This window comes from Pseudophryne corroboree, chromosome 3, assembly GCF_028390025.1.
Source record: "Pseudophryne corroboree isolate aPseCor3 chromosome 3, aPseCor3.hap2, whole genome shotgun sequence".
Taxonomy (NCBI): domain Eukaryota; kingdom Metazoa; phylum Chordata; class Amphibia; order Anura; family Myobatrachidae; genus Pseudophryne; species Pseudophryne corroboree.
This window is the reverse complement of record NC_086446.1, coordinates 335261369-335284965: the sequence shown is the minus strand read 5'-3', so window position 1 is coordinate 335284965 and position 23597 is coordinate 335261369. Positions and strand designations below refer to the sequence as shown.

The following is a 23597-nucleotide window of genomic DNA, read 5'->3' as shown; positions in this document are numbered from 1 at the left end:
ATACTGAGGGAAGAGAAGCAGACCCACTTCTGTGAGTTTCAAGGCTCTGCTTCTTAGGCTACTGGACACCATTAGCTCCAGAGGGTTCGATCACTTGGTGCGCCTAGCTGCTTGTTCCCGGAGCCGCGCTGTCACCCCCCTCACAGAGCCAGAAGTGAGAAGCCGGGTGAGTAAAAGAAGAATAGAAGACTTCAGTGACGGCAGAAGACTTCAGAGTCTCTGAGGTACCGCGCAGCGCGCCATTGCTCCCGCTCACAAGTGGCACTACAAGGGTGCAGGGCGCAGGGGGGGCGCCCTGGGCAGCAATATACCTCATATATGTAGCCTGGCAAAGAGGTGTACGTAGGCACTGTATACTGACCCCCGCCAGTATAAAAATGTAAAAAAAACCAGCGGGACTGAAGCGCCCCGGTAGCGTGGCTTAGCCCTCATAACGCTATCCAGTGCCATTTTCTCCTCACAGAGACGCTGGCCCCACCAAAACACTGATGAACAGCTCACAGTGTAAAACGGGGGGGGGGCACAGTGTTTAGTGCAGTATATGTACAAAAATAAAGCAATATATATAAGGAGAGTGTGGTAGATGAGTTGGTAAACGGTTCCTGTGTTTTCCCTGTCAGATACTGGGATCTACCCATTATAGTCAGTGTTTATTACACGTGTGTCGGCATGTGAGTGCTCTGCCGCAAACGGCTTTGGGAATCCCTCTGTTGGCACCGCCGACTCCTGATGGTACTTGATTCATGAGATTAAGTGTCAGCATGTCAGTAGTTGTATGCTTTTCCAAAGATAAAACTATATGGAGGAGACAGACGTATGTGGGTGACCCTGTCGGCACCAACTAATATGACTGGGTATAAATTAACATGATAATGTAATGCATTTCAAAAAAGCTAATATATATATATATATATATATATATATATATATATATATAGTACGGTTGCATTGGGCTGTAGCTCGAGCAATGAAGAAAGCAATGAAGAAAACCAGTGTAGTACTCCGTCCCTTGACGAAACGCGTTGGGCGTGGCCAGCAGGACGTGTGACGTGACACCCATTGTCCGGAGTACCGGAGTGTGAGGTTCGCGTACAAAGTCCGTGGAGCTGAATGTTACAGTGTCTGTGGGATCTGGGGAGCAGCGGCGGTTACCAGTGTTAGCGGTCCGGAGGCTACACTGGTTTTCTTCATTGCACCGGTTACCCTATATTGAAATGTATGTGAGTGGTTATTTGTTAGTAAAATACGTGTGATTCATTACTCACGATTGCGCCCTCCATTTTTTAAATATATAAATAAAATATATATACATATGAGATGTATATATAGATGTGTGTGTATATGTGTATTTAAATGTGTATATTTATACAAAAAATTTATAATGAATGCTGAAGTAAACTTTTCCTTCTCATGTGCTGGTCGCTCTGTTAAATAACTAGGTCAGCCGTGAAAAGATGGTTTCAAATCATCACGAGGAGTCCGAGTGTTTATTCTTTTCCCACCATGGATAGAATAAAGTGAGAGTCAACCCCTGTTCTGCACGGGGCCCTGTCACAAAAGATCGTATACAGGAAGCGAAGTGATATTTTAATTATATGCTTTGATTATACTTGCATTGCATGCGCAGGGGGGAGTGCTTGTATTAAGAAATGGTCGGTTACTTGGTCATCCGATATAATTACCCTGAGAAGAGATGTGATACTCCTTAAGTTGGGTCATGTCTAGAACATTGCAACATACTGCCGTGCGACTACAAGGGATGGGACTCTTGGGTGCGTGGGCCACTTCCATGGCGGTCTCGGCAAGGAGGGCGTTGTGGATTCACCAAAGAAATGCAAATGCTGACTCCGAAAAGAAGTGGGGTCTCTTCTCCATACAGCTGAAGCCTGGTTTGGTGATGGCCTTGTTAATATGCTCTCGGAAGGTGCCACGGGTAAGTCTACCTTCTTGCCGTATGTTCCCTCACAATGGTTGGTGACGCATTATGGTAGGATGCAGTCATTTCGACCGAATAGATACGGATTCCCCTTTCTTTGCAGGTAAAGGAAGGTTAAAAAAAAAAAAGGTAAGAGGTCAGCTGCCTTTTCAGGTACACAGGAGCAGAAATCATCAATTTTTTCTGCTACGTCCACCGTGGGACGTTGGGTCTATCTTGCGGCCCACACAGGTAGGACCTCGTCTAAAACTCTTCAGTCAGTCCTGGTAAGGACTTGGACCAGTGAGTTAAGGAAAGAGTCACTAGGGGGACATACGGGAGTTCCAGACGTTCCCCTCACTGATTTTTTTCAAATCAACCTTACCGATCCTCATGACAGGGAGGTAGTATGTGACGCAATACAAGATTTGTGTCTGGATCAGGTCATTGTCCTGCTGTTCCGGTCATTAAAAAAAAAAAAGAAGAAGAAGCTGTTGTTCAAGCTTTTTTGTGCTCCCGAGGCCGGACGACTCGGTCAGACAAATCCCAATTTTCCTACTTAAACTCCATGAGGGAATCTCTCATGGCAGGGTTCTCCACTCTGTAAGTGGAGTAAGAAGGTCTAATTATGGTTTCTTGCGCATTAGGCTTACCTGAGGTTTGCGATTCAGGTTTGTTGTTACCATTTCACCAGGGTGATGGCAGTATGATGGGTTTCCTTCGATAGTAAGGAGTCATATTTATTCTGTACTGGATCGCTCTCCGAATCACGGAGAGATCAAGAAGCCAAATGGTGCAAAACCTTGACAGTTCTTCAACAACTGGACTTGCCAGAATTCCTGTTGGTCCCAACGACGCGGTGATCGGCTTGGGCAATATTTTTAGAGGCAGTACTAGAAGAGTTTATTTGCTTCCAAAAAAAAAAAAAAGGGGGAAGCTCTGAGAATTCAGTCTGGCAGACCTGCAACGGTGTCAATCCGTCGATACATTCAGTTGCTGAAAAAGATGGTTGGGGCCTACGAGGCCATTCAGTGGGCAGGTTGCAGGCCTGAGTGTTTAGCGGGACCTGTTGGACAAGTTGTCCGGTTCCCACCTGGGATAATCATGGTTTCAAGACCAGTATCTCGCTCATGTGGTAGCGCCACAATTCTCACTGAGGACAAGTGTCATGTTAGGATACTTGTCGCCCCATTAACGGTCTAGAGTTAAGGGCCGTTTATAACAGTTTTCTACAGACAAAAACCGGAGAAGAAATTGCAGAAGCCAGAAAGATTTTCCGCTGGGCGACGAAAACATTTACGCGCTCTATCAGCAGGGTTCGGTCCCAGAGTGGACAACTGGGAAGCAGACTTCCTCAGCGGACACGTTCTCCGTTCAGGAGGGTTGAGTCTTCATCAAGCGGTTGTCACAGAAGTGTTAAAGCTTTGGAGAATTCCGATAATAGACAAGATGGCGTCTCGCCTCGACAAGAAACTTCAGAAATTTTGTTACGGGTCAAGGGTCCCTCAAGCGATAGCGGTGGCCGCCCTAGTGACACCGTGGGTGTTTCGGTCGGTCTGTGTGTTCCCTCCACTTCCACTCTTTCCAAAAATGTTAAAGATTATAAGAAGAACAAAAGTTCAGATGATCCTCCTTGTTCCAGAATGGTCAAGGAGGGCTGGTATCCAGATCTTCAGCAATTACTCATAGGAGATCCCTGAACTCTTCCTCTGCGAGAGGATCTGTTATAGCAGGGGCCGTGTGTGTTCCAAGACTTACCGCGATTTCCGTTGACGACTTGGAGATTGAACGTCTGATCCCAGCCTGGAAGGGTATTTCCAGTGAAGTCTTCCCTACTCTTCTTCAGTCAGAAAAGAAGTAACGTCAAAACATTACCACCATATTTGGGGAAAATTTTGTGTCTTGATGTGAATCCAAGAAGGTTCCTGCGGAAGAATTCCAGTTGGATCATTTTCTCCCTTCTTTTCTTACAAGATCGTGTGGAGGCGATCTTAGGTTGGGCTCGATTAAGGTTCAGCTTTCAGCCTTATCGGTTTTCTTCCGAAAAACAATTGGCCTCCTTTCCAGAAGTCTAATACTTTCGTAAAAGGAGTTTTACACATCCATCCTCCCTTTTGGCCTCTGTGACACCATGGGATCTTTACGTGGTGTTGCAGTTCCTGCAATTTCTTTGGTTGAACTTTTCAGTATGGTTAAGTTGAAATTCCTCACTTGGAAAAGTGGTCAGCGGGTTGACCTTGGCATCCGCAAGACGGGTGTCTGAGTTGGCGGTTTGGTCTCACAAGAGCCCTGTTTAATCTTCCATGAAGATAGAGCGGAATTGAGAATTCGGCAGCAGTTTCTGCCAAAAGTGGTTTCATCGATTTCACTTGAACCAACCTATTGTGGTGCCGGTGGCTACTGACACCTGGGCGACATCGGAATATCTCGATGTGGTCGAAATTTAGAAAATTTTGTGTTGACAGATCAGGAAAACGGAGGATCTGTTTATCCTGTATGCTCCCAACAAGATTGGGGTACCTGCTTCCAAGCAGACTATTGCACGCTGGATCTGTAATACGATTAAGCTTGCTCGTTTTACGGCTGGATTGCCGTTACCAAAATCGGTGAAGGCCCATTCTACCAAGAAGGTGGGCTCATCCTTGGCGGCTGCCGAGGAGTCTCGGGTTTATAGCTTTGCAGAGCAGCTGCTTCGTCGGGTTCAAACAATTATGCAAATATTCTACAAGTTTGATACCCTGGCTGTTGGGGCCCTCTTGTTTGGGCAATTGGTGCTGCAGAGTCATCCGCACTCTCCCGCCCGTTCTAGAGCTTTGGTATAAACCCCATGGTACTTTTGGAGTCCCCAGCATGCTCTAGGACTTATGAGAAAATAGGATTTTAATACCTACCGGTAAATCCTTTTCTCTTAGTCCGTAGAGGATGCTGGGCGCCCGTCCCAGTGCGTACTGTATCTGCAGTTATTGGTTATGGTTACACATGTTGTGTTTCTTTTCAGTCTGTTGCTGACGTTATTCATGCCATGGCATGCGGTATGATATTATTGGTCGTGTTTACACAGAGGTTGTGTTACATTTTCGGTCAGCATATGCTGTATATTTTTCATGCCGTCGGCTGGTGTTCTTTTGAATAACACGGTCTGCGGCGTGTTTGAGGTGTGAGCTGGTGTGACGCTCACCGTGTTTCAACATTAAATTCTTTCCTCGAAATGTCCATCTCCCTGGGCACAGTTCTATAACTGGAGTCTGGAGGAGGGGCATAGAGAAAGGAGTCAGTTCACACCCATTCAAAGCCTTAAAGTGCCCGTGGCTCCTGCGGATCCCGTCTATACCCCATGGTCCTTTTGGAGTCCCCAGCATCCTCTACGGACTAAGAGAAAAGGATTTACCGGTAGGTATTAAAATCCTATTTTTTTTGTGTGTGTTCCCGTGACATTCACTTTTTTTTTCTTCTTTGTAATACATTCAATGGAAGGGTGCACACAGGTTTCGCATAAATCAGAGTAAATCTGCAGGAGCGACTCATTCCGCTATATACAATACACAACGGTAATGAGCACCCGTAGACATACAGTACCAGTAAATATAAATGAGTGTATTATGACGCAACTAACTGAGCAACACAGTACTGTAGATCGTCGGCGTTTGTGTATTGTACCTGACCTGAACTCCCTCCCTGTCTACTGCATGAACTGTGCAGGCTCCCAGGGGGGAAGGGCGAGGGGTGTCGGGGCAGGCGGTGGAAAATACCGTGCTTTTGAAATACACATACAGTATGAGCGTCCGTGTCACCTAAGGCATAAACCAACTAAAGATTGTGTATGCAGACGCAACTAATGTGTGAAAGGAATAATGTAGCTCATTGTCTTTAAGGTATGTACAGTGCACTAAATACCGTTCTTTTGGAATATGAGCGTCCGAGTCCCCTAAGGGCCGCAGTCACACACAGAATATAGGCATGCTGCATATCATTTTAATCTGCAGAAGCTGCTTGTGCCCCATTTGCCTAGTTTGCCTATGCCTAGGGCCGGCTCTGTATATTACAATAGAAAAAAAAAATTGTGTCAGGGAAAAAAACACCTCATGACAGATGCACAAGCTCATGTCTAAATGTACAGTAAGCAGTGATCCCTTGCCATTAGTTTTAGAAATTGCCCTAATGGCTAGGGGACTTGGCCGCTCACTTACTGTACTGTATCCCTGACTTCAATAGACCGCACTGTTGCTTAAACTCCTTGTTTTGCGTCTGTATACTGTACACTATACAGTATTAATTGATCATTCTACAGGACCTCATTACCCCTGTGTATTTTAGCTAGGGGATTGTGACGCTCCTTCAGCATTGGCCCATAGCCTGCAAAACCTGTGCCGTCGCTTGCTTCATAGCTGAGGGCTGCCACGATGCGGGGGGAATTGGGCGGCAGCCATTTTTGTCAGTTTGCTATGTGATTGACTCCGGTGTATTGCTATGTCCATAGAGCTCGCTTATCCCTATCGCCCCTGTGTATTTTAGCTAGGGGATTCTGAAGCTCCTTCAGCATTGCCCCATAGCATGCAAAACCTATGCCGTCGGTCGCTCCATATCCGAGTGCTACCACGAGGTGGAGGTTCACTGGCGGTGGCCATTTTGTCAGTTTGCTATGCGATCGAGTCCAGTGTACCGTAATGTGCATAGAGCTCGCTTATCCCTATCGCCCCTGTGTATTTTAGCTAGGGGAGTGTGTTGCTCCTTCAGCATTGCCCCATAGCCTGCAAAACCTATGCCGTCGGTCGCTCCATATCCGAGTGCTACCACGAGGTGGGGGTTCACGGGCGGTGGCCATTTTGTCAGTTTGCTATGCGATCGAGTCCAGTGTACCGTAATGTGCATAGAGCTCGCTTATCCCTATCGCTCCTGTGTGTTTTAGCTAGGGGAGTGTGATGCTCCTTTAGCATTGGCCCATAGCCTGCAAAATCTGTGCCGTCGCTCGCTTCATAGCTGAGGGCTGCCACGATGCGGGGGGAATTGGGCGGCGGACATTTTGTAAGTTTGCTATGCGATCTAGTCCGGTGTATCGCTATGTGCATAGAGCTCGCTTATCCCTATCGCCCCTGTGTATTTTAGCTAGGGGATTGTGACGCTTCTTTAGCATTGGCCCATAGTCTGCAAAACCTGTGTTGTTACTTGCTCCATAGCGGAGTGCCTCCATGGGGCAAGGAGTCACAGGTGGTAGCCATTTCAATCGAGTCTGCCCTGTTACAGAATTGTATGTGTACCGGGGGTCATTCTACCCGATCGCACGCTGCAGTTTGTCGCAGCGGTGCGATCGGGTCAGAACTGCGCATGCGCCTCAGTGTGCCGGCGCATGCCAGACGGCCGAAGGCCATCGGGACGCTACGATCGCCTCGCCCTGATTAACAGGTCGCGGGGGGGGTGTAGCGGCGGCATCTGGCCGCCGCTTCGTGGGCGTGGCCCGGCCAATGCAGGCGTGGCCGGACTGAACGGGGGCTGGCTGCAGCGGCTGCGTGACGTCACACGCGGCCGCTGCGGGCCGGGGAGCGATAAGTAGCTCCCGGCTAGCACGCTGGTCGGGAGCTACTCTTAAAGTGCAAAGGCATCGCCACTGTGCGATGCCTTTGCACTTCTGCGGGGGGGCCGCCACTGACATGCGGGGCGGGATAGCCCTGTGCTTGGCGTCCCCCTGCATGTCAGTGTGAATGATCGTATCTGTGCTAAATTTAGCACAGCTAAGATCATCTCGGAATGACCCCGACTGTACGGTGCATAGAGCCTTAACAGTAGAAACGCTCCTGCAGCTTTGCCCTGCTTTATTTAAAACTTGTGTGCACACTTGTATTGAATGTGAAAGTATACTACAGTATGATAGATATAAAAATTTAAAAAAATAATTAAGTGTCTTGAAGAAACTAACATGCATTCGTACTTTAGGAATCGAACCTGGGACTCTAAACATGAGAAGTGGAACAGTTCACCACTCGGACACTTCGCTGCCGACAGATGAATAAATCCATTGGTTTTTATTATGCTGTAATGGCTATGGGATTAGGATGCTAACATCAATAGGCAACACTGTACTTGTAACACGTCCGTTTGCGTCTGTGTACACTACTGGTTTTATGTTGATATTGTCTGCGGGACTTGGACGCTCACATATTTCTAAAGTACTGTAAATGGACCATATATGCTGTACTATTTGCGTCTGTACTGTATATACTGAATGAAATAATGTAGCGTAATGAGACGCTGTATACTGTATGTAGCGTAATGAGATGCACTAGAAAGTAGTTCTTACTATGTGTTTCAGTATTGTATTTTACGGGAGACCGCACGCATGCACAGTGGTGATTGTAAAAAGCGACATCTCGTTGATGATCGCAGGTATTACACTTAAAGGTAACGACAAACACACTGTGCTCCTTCCTACGACTAGGCGCACCTCTCTGCACCCCGTCACGCTGCGTATGCCCGATCACGACTAATGCCTTAGCCAGCCAAGATAACGGAGGACACATCTGTAAAAACCACATGAGAGGACACTAGCGTGTAATAAGCATTTGGGTTACAGTATCTGTAAAATCACCTTTGCGCCACACCAGCACAGGAAAACCACAATAGAAGACTCTAGCGCAGGCATTCCCAACCATGGTCCTCAAGGCACACTAACAGTGCAGGTTTTAGTGATATCCAGGCTTCAGCACAGGTGACTTAATTAGTAGCTCAGTTATTTTGATTTAACCATCTGTGCTGCAGGATGGATATCACTAAAACCTTTGCACCACACCATCTTAGGAAAACCGCATGAGAATATATGCATTTGGGGTGCAGTAGTAAAATCACATTTGAAAAACAACATAGAAATAACACATGGAAAGACACTAGCACATAATATACTTTTGGGTTACAGTATCTGCATATTTGCACCACAAAAGAAAGGTGGACAGTAGCAGTATATAGGATGTGTCCGTACTGCATAATAAAACATTGGTGATCAGTGTGTGTAGAAACAGATCAGAGTCTGCAGGGGCTGAAAAACATCCTCTCTAGGCATCAACAAACATTGGTGGGCAGTGTGCATTGTTGAAAAGCAATTATGCATACCCAGATGCTGTATAATCCTGGCTTGATTTGGGGCTTTATTCATTGGTGTGCTGTGTGCGCTCCTCTCCGGCCATCAGCGGAGCTGCAAAATGGTGGGTGGGAGTGTCCAGGGAAATGCCACTCAAATGATGCTGATCGAATGTTCCAGCCTATGATGCATCGTATGTGCATAAAACAAGGTACGATGTGCATACGAATATGACGGATAATATGGGGTGCACATATGATCATTTGATGCATTTGACGGGGTTGCGCATCGCATCGTAATCGTACCCAAAACATGCACGATGTGCACACAATGCATCGAACAGTGTGGTGAAATCGTACATTGGTATGCAATATCAACCTATTGTATGGCCAGCAAGTTAGTATTTGTTAGTACATTATTTTATGCACTAATACTGCAGCAGATTATTTAATTCATTCTTGTTGCAGCTCTTTGTACCCTACCCTTTAACAGTGCTGTACTTAGTGTTATGTCTATCTTCATTCTATATTCATTAGTTATTACATTTGCAGAATGTGTATGCATTTAATCATAAGACCCTTTTACTCTGGTAGCACATGAAGGTTTTATTACAGTGTTCCACACGTGCAGTAATCAATCAGTGCTGTCATAGCTCTACCAGTCAGCCTGTTGAGCAGTAGTTTGTTGTACAGTATCAGCTGTTCTGTTACTTAGCAGCCAATACACCGTATTGGTGAGACTGCACATCCCCTACTTCCAGCTAGATATCAGTGTGGAGATCCACTAATCCGGCACACGTGGGGGGACTATAGCGAGCACTATTTAAGGTAAGTGCCTAGCACATAGTAGTGCTTCGTTTTTTTGTGTTCTGAATGCTGTCTTGAAGGAAGGTCGCCCAGATATCCTGAAACGTTGGCCAGCGGGTGGTGAGCTGTGTCTCATTTTTTCCATTTACCTTTAGGCATGGTACTTCTGTATCATGGTAAGTCTTTCATTTGATGTGTTTTTTGATGTGAAATGGTGTTGCTGTGGAGTGCATTTTTATTACAACAAGATCTACAAAGACTGCCGATTGATACAATTTAATGTTAAATCTCTGGATACAGTGCTGTGCTTATTGTACTGTACATAAACTATACTGTGGAAATCCGATATTTTTCTAAATGAGTGCTGTGGGAGTCATTTTATATGTATGTGTATATATATATATATATATATATATATATATGGTTTTTATGTCGATACTTTTATATATATATATATATATATATATACATACATACATACATACATACATACACACACTCAGAGGTAGATGTATTAAACTGTATCAGCACACTGATAACACACTCCGTCCGCTCCCCCCAACCCCCAATATCAACACTTCATATAACCTCCCTCTGTTTCTCTCTAGGCCAGATGTACAACCAGCTCCTAACTGTCCTTTTTCAAACCCACCCTGTAACATGACAGGAGCTGATTGGCTGGTACTTTATATCCGTGCAATTTATCACTTTTCAAGGCTTAATACATCTCCCCCTCTGTGACATGCGCCCCTGTCATTATCGGTGCTGCTGTCTAGAAGAGTGCGCAGATGTGAAGGGCAATGTATGAACGGTCTGTTGCACAGACCATTCGACACCTGCAGCTATCCATTTCAACAGCTGCAGGTGTCGTTGCCCTATCTCCCTAGCAGGGACAGCGCTGTCCCTGGCTGTGGTGGCTGCTGGCTCCAGGCTGCTTGTGGGACAACTTTATCAACATGCAGAGAAAAAACAAATCGCTGCGGTCAGGCCAATTGTTACTCTATAAATCATGTAATCCACTTTATGCAATATATATATATATATATATATATATATAGTATGATTGGTATGGACCGGCACTCCCACAAGTAGGATACAGCATCTCCGGTGCCCTCTAATCAACGGATGTTGTAGATCAAAATGCTGGATAATAAAGCGGCACTCAGAGACTTAAAGAAATGCAGTGTATTGTAAAAGTTACTCCATGCGTTCCCAATGTTTCGGGGCCACAACGCCCCTTTGTCAAGGTGTATACACTATTGGGGGCATAACTACAGGGGCACTGCATAAGGTGCATTACTCCTTGGGGCATAAGGTGCTCTGCATAAGGGGCACCACTGCTATGGGCTCTGCATAAGGTGCACTACCACTGTGGGCATTGCATAAGGGGCACCACCACTACAGTGGGGCACAGCTGTTGTGGGCATTGTATAAGGTGCACTAATATATGTCATAACATGAATACGGGACACTACTGTGTGGTATAATGTTAGATTGTGCTACTGTGCGGAGTAATTTGAATTGGGCATACTGTTGCGAGACCACGACCTTTCTTTTTGGACACACTGCATGTTGAACCGTAAAGTAGATGTGCTACAGCAGCAGATAATAATGGCTGTACATGTTAGACATTGGTTATTAGCGTACAACAGCCTTAGTTATTACAGTCTCTAGCGGTTATATACCTAGGTATTATAAAGATTTTCTACAGAAATTATAGTATTCCACGTTTCAGCTTTATATACATTAGTAGTTCAAGTCAGGTAGTATTTAGCATAACAAAATAAGGATACAGGACTTGGTGACATCAAATTCTACACATAAGAAATTGGGCTTTCTTCAGGTGGTAGACATTACTGCTTCAAGTCTAATGTCTCTTATTATAGGATGTAGTAACAGCTTTGTTCCCCTACACATATAGGGTCAGTTTGGTCTTCTATTAACAATGGATTCTAGTCTTATTTTTCATTTTCACGTTAAGTGAAAGAAGCAATACAATAAATGGTTTTAATGAATTTAAACAACTTTATAAACCCTACACTGGTAAAGAAATTGTATATGACGGTTGTTTTGATAATATGGTTCCTGTGGGTGGGGTGATCAAAACTAGACCAGCTGCCTGATCTGGTCGTTGTTGGACTTTTCGATTTAGTGCTAGGGATTGGCAAGAAAAAATAATTTTGTTAATATAAAAATGTGCATTCTGGTTGAATAAAGCAAACTGTAAAGACCAAGTTACATTATGTGTACATTGTCTGTCACACGTGACTGTAATATGATATGTAACTGTGTATATACAGTATATATAATGTAGTGAAAAGTTGACAGGAAGGCACATAGAGCGTTATACTATTGATGGGGTGTGGATCATAGGGTCGACTGTAACTAGGTCGACAGCTGGAATAGTTCGACATGGTCAATAGGTCGACATGGAAAAAGGTTGATATGCCTTTTTTTTAAAAATGGTGTCGATTTTTTCGTAAAGTGATTGGGAACCCCAATCAGTGCACCATGTTCCCTCGCATGGCTCGCTTTGCTTACCATGCTTCGAGCAAGGTGCTTCGCTCCTCAACTGCTGCGCTCGGCACAGGTTACTATTCCCAATCGTAGTCCACGTGGATCGTAAAGTATGAAAACGTGAAAAAAAAAAAAAATGAAGAAAACCCCTTTTTCCATGTTGACCTATAAACTACGTCGACCTAATGCACGTCGACCAATAGTGGTCAACCTAATTACTGTCGACCTGAAGACTGGATACCCTATTGATGTACTATTAAGAATGAACTTACATTGAATTGTAGAATGATTCCTCTCTAGGTCTTAGTTTTTCCAAACCTTTCTCAGCACCTTCCTTTCTCTCCTTCCCCATCACAGACAGACCCACTCTGCAACCTCCACCCCTCTTCCTTTGTCCCCCATTTTACTCTTCTCTTTCTTACACCATTTCTCCCTCCCCTATTCTCTTACCTGTTTTTTTTTTTCTCCCCTCTCTCAAAACCTCTTAACGCCATTTGCCTATATTTCTTTCCCCCTGCCTCCACGTTTCCTCACTGATTATCCAATCCGCTTTTATCACTCTAACAGCAGACCGCAGGGGATGTCACAACATTGCATCATGTGGGTAACATTGTCGCTTTGATGCACGGCACAGATCTGGGAGGTTAGCCTACCTTTTGGGAGTCCAGGAGGTCTCTAAATATTTCCATAGTCTTCTGGAAGTTCTGGGGAGAACTGTGATATAATATTGACTCTAGATTTATACGGTTTGCAGGATATTCTCAGGATATTAAAACTAGTTTACAAGGAGGAGCTGTACTACGCTAAAATAGCTACCATTCACCTGTACACAGATGTAGTCCTTATTCTTCTCATTGGTGTTTTACTGTGGGTGATGTAGAGTGATGATGTAAATGGCGTTATCACGGGTTTGGTACGTGTGAGCGGTCAGCAGACCGCCGGTCACAATACAGACGGTGAGATCCCGGCTGTTGGATGGCCAGCGGGGGACGAGCGCAACAAAGCCCCTTGCGGGCTTCGTGGCTCGCTGCCCTCGCCACAGGTTCTATTCCCACTCTATGGGTGTCGTGGACACCCACAAGTGGGAATAGTCCCTGTTGGTCGGCATGCCGACTGGCAGGATTTTCAGATGCCGGGGTCCTGGCGTCTGTATTCCGCCGGTCACATAAACGCATCCCGTTATCACACTGTGCTCTGCCCAGTGCTTTTGTGTCTATCCCAGCTTCCTGGAGATTCCCAACAAATTATGCAGATAATGCTCCGTGAAATAAATGAGAATCATCAAATTTTTCACATTCAGTGTTTTTGGAAAGGTTAAAAACATATGTAAATGGGATTTAACACACATTTGCATTTTGTGGAGAGAAAAAAAGTTTATATATTTATAATCGCCAGTATCCGTTTCCCCACAGGTTATAGAACCTGCAGTGTTAATGCAAGGACAAGAACCACTCACTGCTTCCATGCTTGCAGCTGCACCTCCACAAGAGCAAAAACAAATGCTTGGTATGTGAAATTTATCTTTTCATGCATGTACACATGTGTCCTTATGCCTCTAATCTCAATACGCCATGCAGCGTAAGATGTCATGTGCTAGTCAGCCGGCAGGTCCTGGGAACCACTACCAGCGTCAGATGCCTTTTTGGGTTTTTTTTTTTTTTTAGTGACTGGGGTGCACTAGGAGACTGTGCTAATTAATTTGAAATGTAACACTTGTATATTGTGTGTAACTGAGGGGTAGATTTATTAAGCCCACTGAAGTGATAAATTGCACGGTGATAAAGTACCAGCCAATCAGCTCCTAACTTCCATGTTACAGGCTGGATTTGAAAAAGTTAGGAGCTGACTTGCTGGTGCTTTATCACCTTCCACTTCATCACTTCACCAGGCTTAATAAATCTGCCCCACAGTCTGTATCCAGAGCACAATGGGGCAGATGTATTAACCTGGAGAAGACATAAGGAAGTGATAAACCAGTGACAAATGCAAGGTGATGAACGCACCAGCCAATCAGCTCCTAACTGTTAAATTACATATTGGAGCTGATTGGCTGGTGTGTTCTCACCTTGCATTTATCACTAGTTTATCACTTCCTTATGCCTTCTCCAGGTTAATACATCTGGCCCAATGTTACTTACTTGTATTGGGGAAAAAAGCTGCAGCTGCTATATTTTAGCTTCTCATATTCAGATTCAGAGACTTGGTCACACACAGATATACAAGTGTTGCATATTAGTTCATCAGCGCCGTCTCCTGGTATGTCCAAAAAACGCCCAACGCTAGCAGCGCTTCACGGGACCTGGTGCAACTTCAGCAATAATGTATGAGGAAACCTCTGCATTTTTAAAAGTGACAAGACAATTGCATGAGTGCCGGCACCCATAAGTGCCGTTTTGTATTTGGGGGACTTTAATTTTTATTTATTTATTTTTTTTGCTCCTCTGATGATTTCAAAATTTTCTGTACTCACCATCCTGTTTTCTGAGGATGTGACTGACACCATGCTGTGTCTGTTTTGTTGGTCAGGTCATCATCGCAAGTATTAAACCCATTGCAGAGGACCACCAGTAGACCACTTACTTTGTATAATGTTAATTACCTTGAAGCACTACGGGGGTAGACTCCCCCAGCCTACGTAAACTGTGAACAAAACATACCAGCATAGAGTGCTCAGTCCTCAGTCCTCAGTTGTCTTGTGGAAAAAGAGGACTAATTTACCCTGTTAAGTTGCAATAATTGCAATTTTAATGATTATTTGTAACAGGTGAACGGATTTATCCTCTGATACATGGAATGCACTCAGCCCTTGCCGGTAAAATAACTGGCATGCTGTTGGAGATAGATAATTCTGAACTACTGCACATGCTGGAATCTCCAGAGTCCCTTCACTCAAAGGTATTTAAAACCTGAAATTGACAACAATTATGTATATTAGATGCCAAACTTATTTGTATATGACACAGATGTATATATCATAGCGTACTAAGTTGACTAAATGCAATAAGTATACTTATACCACTTTCACACAGAAAACTCAGCCTTATCCCACTTTCACATAGAAAAGCAATTTACAGGGTGAAGCAGTTCTACCCGGTAATTTGCTGATCAACCCAGGTATTTCTCCTATGTGAAAGGGAGGCAGTCAATTGACAGCCGGACGGGATCCTGGCGGTCAATATACCGACGCCAGAAATCCCGACACCATCTGCAATACCAGCGGTCCCGACCGCCGGCTGGTTTCCCCACTTGGGTGGTTGGCCACGCCACCACCCGAAGGGGAATAAGAATCCTGTGGCGAACGAAGGGGACACGCTGCGCTCTGGCTGGATCCCGGCGTCGGTCTCCAGACCGCCGGTATCTCATACTGATCCCACTTGAAAGGGTCAACCCAGGTTGAAATTGCCGGGTCTTTGACCCTGGTAAAAACAAGGGTCGAAGTCCCGGGTATTTCCACCCAGGCTGACCCTTTCACACAGAAAAACGACCCAGGTTGACCCGCCAAATTACTTCGTAAAAACCTCTGTGTGAAAAGGGTATAATTAGTCTGTGAAAAATGGCTAGTATAAACATTTCCAAAAGATAGCAATGAGTAGGCAAGTCTACAATGTATGGCCCATTGTCTGCAGATCTGTATCACATCTCCAGCAGACAACTGAAATGAAAACTTTTGGGGTAAAATTAAGTTGTATTATAAGCTAATCTTGCAGTATGTCTATTGGCATTTGTGATCAATGAAGTTTTAATGAGGCTAGTATTTCAGGTGACCCAAAAGAATGATCTTGGCTTCTCCTATCTTTACAGTTGAGGCTGGAAGGAGCCATGCATGACAACTCATAGGGAAATGGAGCATAATTAAATCAAATACAGTATAGAGTATAGGCCCCTTAAAGGACAAGCTGAGAGTCTTAATCAAACATTATAATAACATAGCAGATAAATTAAATGAGTTTTTCTCATCTGTATTCACAAGAGAGGGAACAGTTGCAGGGATTAACTCAAAATCTTAGCAACGATAATGCCGCACCGCTAAGTGCTTATATAAGTGAGGAAGTATTCTATGACCGATTAAAAAAAATGCATATTAATAAGTCACCTGGTCCAAATGGAATTCACTCAAGGGTTCTCAGGGAGCTACACTCTGTATAGCTAAATAGCAAGACCGCTATTTTTAATCTTCAAAGACTCCCTTACATCAGGCATAGTTCCCAAAGACTGGCGTATAGCAGAAGTAGTCCCGATATTCAAAAAGGGAAGTAAATCTGAACCTGGTAACTATAGACCAGTTAGTCTTACATCTGTAGTGTGGAAAGTACTGGAAGGTATTATAAGAGATAGTATAAAGAAGTTCCCTGAAGCCGATAAGGTTACTAATAGGAACTAACATGGATTTGTGAAGGATAGATCATGTCAAACAAACTTATTAGGCTTTTATGAAACAGCGCAAACCTAGATCAGGGCAAGGAGGTGGATGTAATCTTTTTAGACTTTGCTAAATCTTTCGACACAGTACCACACATGAGACTTATCCATAAGTTACAAGAACTGGGACTAGGGAGCACAGTATGCACGTGGGTTAGAAATTGGTTGGACAATAGGGAGCAGCGCATGGTGGTTAATGGAACTTTTTCAGATTGGACTGAAGTACTGAGTGGTGTGCCACAGCGGTCTGTACTTGGACCACTATTATTCAACATTTTCATAAATGATCTAGCAGTAGGCCTGGAGAGCAGGGTGTCAATTTTTGCAGACGATACCAAACTGTGTAAGGTTATAAATTCGGAGGGGGATGCTGAGTCTCTTCAGAACGATTTATATAAACTGGAAGCATGGGCAGCAAAATGGGGAATTATTTTCAATACAGGCAAGGGTAAGGTAATGCACTTTGGTAGCAAAAACACAAATACCATCTACATACTAAACGAGGTAAAATTAGGGGTTTCTGTGCTGGAAAAAGACTTGGGTGTTCACATAGATAACAAACTTAGTAGCAGTACCCAATGTAGGATAGCAGCAAAGAAGGCAAACAAGGTATTAGCATGCATAAAGTGTGGAATTGATTCAAGGGATGAGAGTGTTATACTCTCATTATATAAATCACTAGTAAGGCCACATCTTGAATACTGTGCACAATTTTGGGCACCATACTACAAAAAGAAGATCCTGGAACTGGAAAAGGTTCAGTGGAGGGCTACTAAACTGATTAGGGGAATGGAAACGCTGGATTATGAGGAAAGGCTTGCGAGGCTAGGCAAATTTACACTGGAAAAGAGGAGATTAAGAGGGGACATGATTAACATTTACAAATATATAAGGGGACGATACACAGAGCTTGCGAGGGATCCGTTTTTGGTAAGATCAACTCAGAGGACACGTGGTCATCCGCTTGGGTTAGAAGAGAAGAGATTTCGCACACAGAGGCGAAAAGGTTTTTTTCACAGTAAGGACAATACGGGTTTGGAATTCCCTGCCAGACAGAGTAGTAATGGCGGACTCGGTCGATACTTTTAAGAATGGGCTAGATAAATTCCTAATGTATAAGGATATACAGGGTTATGGTGGGAAGGTCACGCACAATATAATAAAAAAAAAAAGTCCTAAAAATTATACAGCGTAGGAGCCCCCAAATAATTTGTCCATCGAGTTCAACCGGTCTTTTTTTCAACCTCAGAAACTATGTAACTATATGTGCAGCTGTCTTTATAGTAAATGCACGAGAGAATAAAAGCAATGCGTCTCTCAATTTCTTTTCTGAAAAATTGCAATAATGAACATGTTTTAATCCAATTATGCTACATTTGGCTGGCAGTCACAGGCTAGGGGTGTCTGGGACAGTTCACCTTTAAAACGTAGGTTCACTCCATGTTTTGTCAAATATGCAATTTTTCTGTGTTACATTTCACATTTCTGCAGCAGGATACATTGGTTTCCACAGGAAAACATCGGGGTGTAGAGTGGATCTTGATCCAGAGGCACCAACAGGCTAAAGTTTTAGGCTGTCCCAGGATGCATTGGAGCCTCCCCTATAAATCCCGCCTCCAGGCACTGAGCTCAGTTTTTAAGTTGGTGCCTGCAGCAGGTCACCTAACAGGAGGGCTGCACTTGGCAGCCCTGAAAAAGATGTTCTAAGATTTCTCCAACTGGGCTGTCAGCACTGTATGTCAGGGTGACACTTCAGCGCTGCAGCTCCATCACCTCTCAAGCGGCGTTGCATACTCCCGCACCTCTGTTCCCGGGTACTTACGGTGGAGACGCTCGTGCTTAGGCACACAGTTGCAGACCGCTCTCCTGGATCGCGTGGCTGCTACGGGGAGGAGGTAAGAGGGTCCCCCAGACTGGACCCGCCATTAAATCGCGTTCCCTCCGCGACCTATGGAGACTGGTCGCGGCGCTGGCATGGACACTGTCACCGAGCAGGGACCCCACTAGGCCGCCAGGGCGTAAAAGTACAGGTCGGGTGTACTAACGCCCTTATTTAATAAGGCTGTGTAGTAACTGTGCCCAGAGCGCCATCTCCACATAGATTTCCCTCCCTTGAGCTGCCTCACACTCTCCCTCATTTCCTGACGGAGATGCTGGGCGCCATCTTCTGAGCATAGTTGCTACTGGTCTCTGGGATTGGAGGGCAAGATCTCCCTTGTAAAGCCGCCTGTATACAGTGCTGTGACTTTACAAACACTTGAGTATTCTACATGTCTTTATACAGACAGCGTTAGTTAAGAAAGAGTGTACCTGTTACAGAATATACAGTATTGTGCGAGTATTCTGATACATGCTTCCGGTCTAGGACCATGCTGTTTTTTTTACAGGTTGAGTATCCCATATTCAAATATTACATATTCTGAAATACAGCTTTTTTTTTTAGTAAGAGTGAGATAGTGAAACCTTTGTTTTCTGATGGATCAGTATACACAAACTTTGTTTAATACACAGTTATTAAAAATATTGTGTTAAATGACCTTTAGGCTGTGTGTATAAGGTGTATATGAAACATAAATGAATTGTGTGTATGTACACAAACTTTGTTTAATGCACAAAGTTATTAAAAATATTGGCTAAAATGACCTTCAGGGTGTGTGTATAAGGTGTATATGAAACATAAATGCATTCTGTGCTTAGACATGGGTATCTCATTATGGTATGCAATTGTTCCAAAATACGGAAAAATCCGATATCCAAAATACTTCTGGTCCCAAGCATTTTGGATAAGGGATAGTCAACCTGTATATGTATTTTCAGTGTGGCTTTATTGTGATAATTTCTGCATTGACTATGACTGTGTATGCCTGTATCTGCTGTGTGGTTTCACTCTGTGTTTCCCAGATATAACTGTAACTATATTCTGTACCTTAAGAGGCTAGGTGCATCTGGATCTGCAAATATAGTACATCACAGTATTTATCCAATACTTATATTCTACTGTGGACTCAGTCACATAATACAGGATTTACTGGCAGGTATTGTACTTTGTCTGGCAATATTGTACTTAGTCGCTCTGTTGTTGCATTCTCACTTAGGGGTATATGCAATTGCGGTCGAATTGCTGCAAATGTCGAAAAACGGGGCATTTTCGACACAAAAAAAATATTCGACAATGCAATACAGTACTTTTCGACAAAAAAACGGACTTTTCAGATTCAACTTTTTGAAATTCGATAATTGACAAATTCGACATGTCTGCAATGGTAAAAATGCGGCTTTTCGACAAAAGTATATTCAATTGAAGAATGTCGATTCGACAACTGCTTTTCGACAGTAATTTCGTCAATTTCATTCAGCCTCACTTTGCTGGCGGAATCTAATACAAAAAATTAAAAACATGTTTTTTTGTGCTTTTTTTATTGCTAATAGCATATCTATTTATATTAGAAGGGATTAGGTACTTGGTTTGTCTATTAGGAGACACAACTATTATTTATATATTTTTTTAAATATTTTTTTTTTTTAACTGACTAAAATAGAGAGAGCATGGTTTTCAGTGGGAAGGGGTGGGAATGGGTTAAAATCCAGAAATAAAAATGCGTGGTGTCCCCCCTCCTGAGCATAACCAGCCTCGGGCTCTTTGAGCCGGTCCTGGTTGTAAAAATACGGGGGGGAAATTGACTGGGGATCCCCCGTATTTTTAGAACCAGCACCGGGCTCTGCGTCTGGTCCTGGTGCAAAAAATACGGGGGACAAAAAGCGTAGGGGTCCACCATATTTTTAACACCAGCACCGGGCTCCACTAGCTGAAGAGATAATGCCACAGCCGGGGGACACTTTTATACCGGTCCCTGCGGCCGTGGCATTAAATCCCCAACTAGTCACCCCTGGCCGGGGTACCCTGGAGGAGTTGGGGACCCCTTAAATCAAGGGTACCCCCACTCCAGCCACCCAAGGGCCAGGGGTGAAGCCCGAGGCTTCCTATCCCCCCCCCCCCCATCCATGGGCTGCGGATGGGGGGCTGATAGCCTTGTGTAAAATAAAAGAATATTGTTTTTTGCAGAAGAACTATAAGTCCCAGCAAGCCTCCCCGCAAGCTGGTACTGGGAGAACCACAAGTACCATCATGCGGGGGTAAAACGGGCCCGCTGGTACCTGTAGTTCTTCTGCAAAAAAACTCAAAAACAGGACACGCACACCGTGAAAGTACAACTTTATTACATACATGCCGACACACACATACTTACCTATGTTCACATGCCGACTCTGTCCACGTCTCCAAGTAGAATCCGGGGTACCTGAAAATAAAATTATACTCCCCTAAATCCAGTGTATCCTGTTCTTTTTTTGTAATCCACGTACTTGGCAAAAAAACAAACCGCATACCCGATCCACGCACTGAAAGGGGTCCCATGTTTACACATGGGACCCCTTTCCCCGAATGCTGAGACCCTCCCGTGACTCCTGTCAGAGGGTCCCGTCAGCCAATCAGGGAGCGCCACGTCGTGGCACTCTCTTGATTGCCTATGCGCGTCTGAGCTGTCAGACAGCGCATCGCACAGCCTCTCCATTATCTTCAGTGGTGGGAACTTTGCGGTCAGCGGTGAGGTCACCCGTGGTCAGTAACCTCACCGCCGACCGCAAAGTTCCCACCATTGAAGATAATGGAGAGGCTCTGCGATGCGCTGTCTGAACAGGACACACTGGATTTAGGTAAGTATAATTTTATTTTCAGGTACCCCGTATTCTACTTGGAGACGTGGACAGAGTCGGCGTGTGAACATAGGTAAGTATGTGTGTGTCGGCATGTATGTAATAAAGTTGTACTTTCACGGTGTGCGTGTCCTGTTTTTATTTGGGTATTTTTTTGCAGAAGAACTACAGGTACCAGCGGGCCCGTTTTACCCCCGCATGCTGGTACTTGTGGTTCTCCCAGTACCAGCTTGCGGGGGAGGCTTGCTGGGACTTGTAGTTCTTCTGCAAAAAACTATTCTTTTATTTTACACAAGGCTATCAGCCCCCCATCCGCAGCCCTTGGATGAGGTGGACAGCCTCGGGCTTCATCCCTGGCCCTTGGGTGGCTGGAGGGGGGGCCCCCTTGATTTCCTCAGTCGTCAGGACGTGTACACCGGAGAGTAGAGTCTTCATCCGGAAGTCTTTCAACTCCTAGTGGGGCCTACCAGATGTAGACCTGATGGCATCTCGGCCAAATTGCTTTCTCACAAATATTTAAAATGCCCGCTCTAATATGTATTGCAGACGCCAGGCGCATCTTATTACCATATACGATAAAAGTGCACTGTACATCGCAAAACACTGTATCCCATAAGAGAAAACAATACACCCACACATTATCTGAGTTCCAAAGCTCATTGATGTATATATTTGTTATTAAAAAGGATATGGATTAAATATATACTACAAAGTACAGTATACCTATAGTTACATGGTTACACTCACACAGTAAGCAGTTAAAACATACAGTTACATGCCAGCGATACAATTACCATTCCCTCCAATGCATCTTATGTCTCCCTCTCTCTGTAAATAAATACAGGAACTGAACTGGCAGCAAGTCCATCATCCTCTGAGACAAAAAAAACACTGAGCTTCTGTGTGATCAATGTGTTATCTAGTTTCTGGGGGAGGGGTTCACGATGAGTCACCAGTCCCTTTGTATATGCTGAACAGGTTCAGCCTTGGGGATGTCCAAAGGGGCTGGCCTGAGTTTCCTGTTCATTACCTGTTTGGAATATCTATTGTTCTAATAAAAGTGATTTTAGCTTTTATACATTTAATCATAATTCCGTGTTGCAATGTCCTACAATTTAATAACAAGTATCAAATGAATCCACACAATAATCTGGTTGTTTCAATAGTAAACATGACCGGTCTATCTTGTTTCGCTCAAATAATACACATACTTGACACCACTCCATCATATACGATTCTAAACCATCATGATGTCTGGCGCTTGATATTATTATAATTATGTACTGTATGAGATAAGTGTCGAATCCATCTCTGTGGAATGTCCGTGTAAATGCGTGTGTTACCATATATTGCTATGCTCGCTGCGCGTATTTGCAAATATAGCGACTTATATGTGTGTAGTTTGTATGTTCTCTTTATTTAATATATTTTTGACTTCGACAGTCCACCATTGGGCAGTGAACAACAACTGCCATCAATTAATAACATAAGAAAAAAATATTTCATACAATAATCTGTGACCCAGACACAAGTATGTATTAATTTCGCAAATCAGACACTTGACTATATTTGGGGAAGACAGGGAGGAGGACGAGACATCCTCTATATGCACTCGGCGGTCACGGGACCACCACTGGTTGGGTGTGGGACAACATTCAACCTATAGAGTATGCTGGGACAGTGCTTTGGCCTATAATGTCTGATTTGCGACGAACATTTCACACATACATGTACCTATGTCCTTGTACACTGATGTTTGGATTCGATTGAGGTTCTGCTGGGTAGATGAAGAAGACACAAACAAATTGTGAAAGTGACACATAAAATTTTCATGATCTATATATTCCTATCATTTTCTGAACATTGTTTCCATTTCTGGAGCGTATGCTAGGTCTGTTTAATCATTGAACAAGGGTTATAAGTAGTGTCCTTCCTAAATAGCATAAACCTTCGGAGTTCGGGGAGAGACACTCATAAACCTTTCTTCCACATATATTAATGAGCTCTTTATCTGCAATGTGTGAGTAGCCATTGTCTGACTGTTCCTGATTACCTCTGAACTCCATAACTACTAGAACTTTGATTTTTCTCTGACTTTAACAAACTGATCAGCTAATCCTGGGATCCTATAAGGAAATCACTACTTCCTACAGAACCAGTT

The 23597-nt window shown here is 44.1% G+C and overlaps 1 protein-coding gene across 8 annotated transcripts in view; it reads left to right on the top strand.

Moving 5' to 3' along the window:
- The window catches only part of PABPC1L (poly(A) binding protein cytoplasmic 1 like), a 472274-nt gene that overhangs the window by 380921 nt on the left and 67756 nt on the right, over positions 1 to 23597 (top strand). For all 8 annotated transcript variants that reach the window (XM_063959585.1, XM_063959583.1, XM_063959584.1 and 5 more), the window contains 2 exons: positions 13717 to 13810; positions 15069 to 15199. In XM_063959585.1, coding sequence (XP_063815655.1) covers positions 13717 to 13810; positions 15069 to 15199 — 225 coding nt within the window. The remainder of the gene's footprint in view (positions 1 to 13716; positions 13811 to 15068; positions 15200 to 23597) is intronic.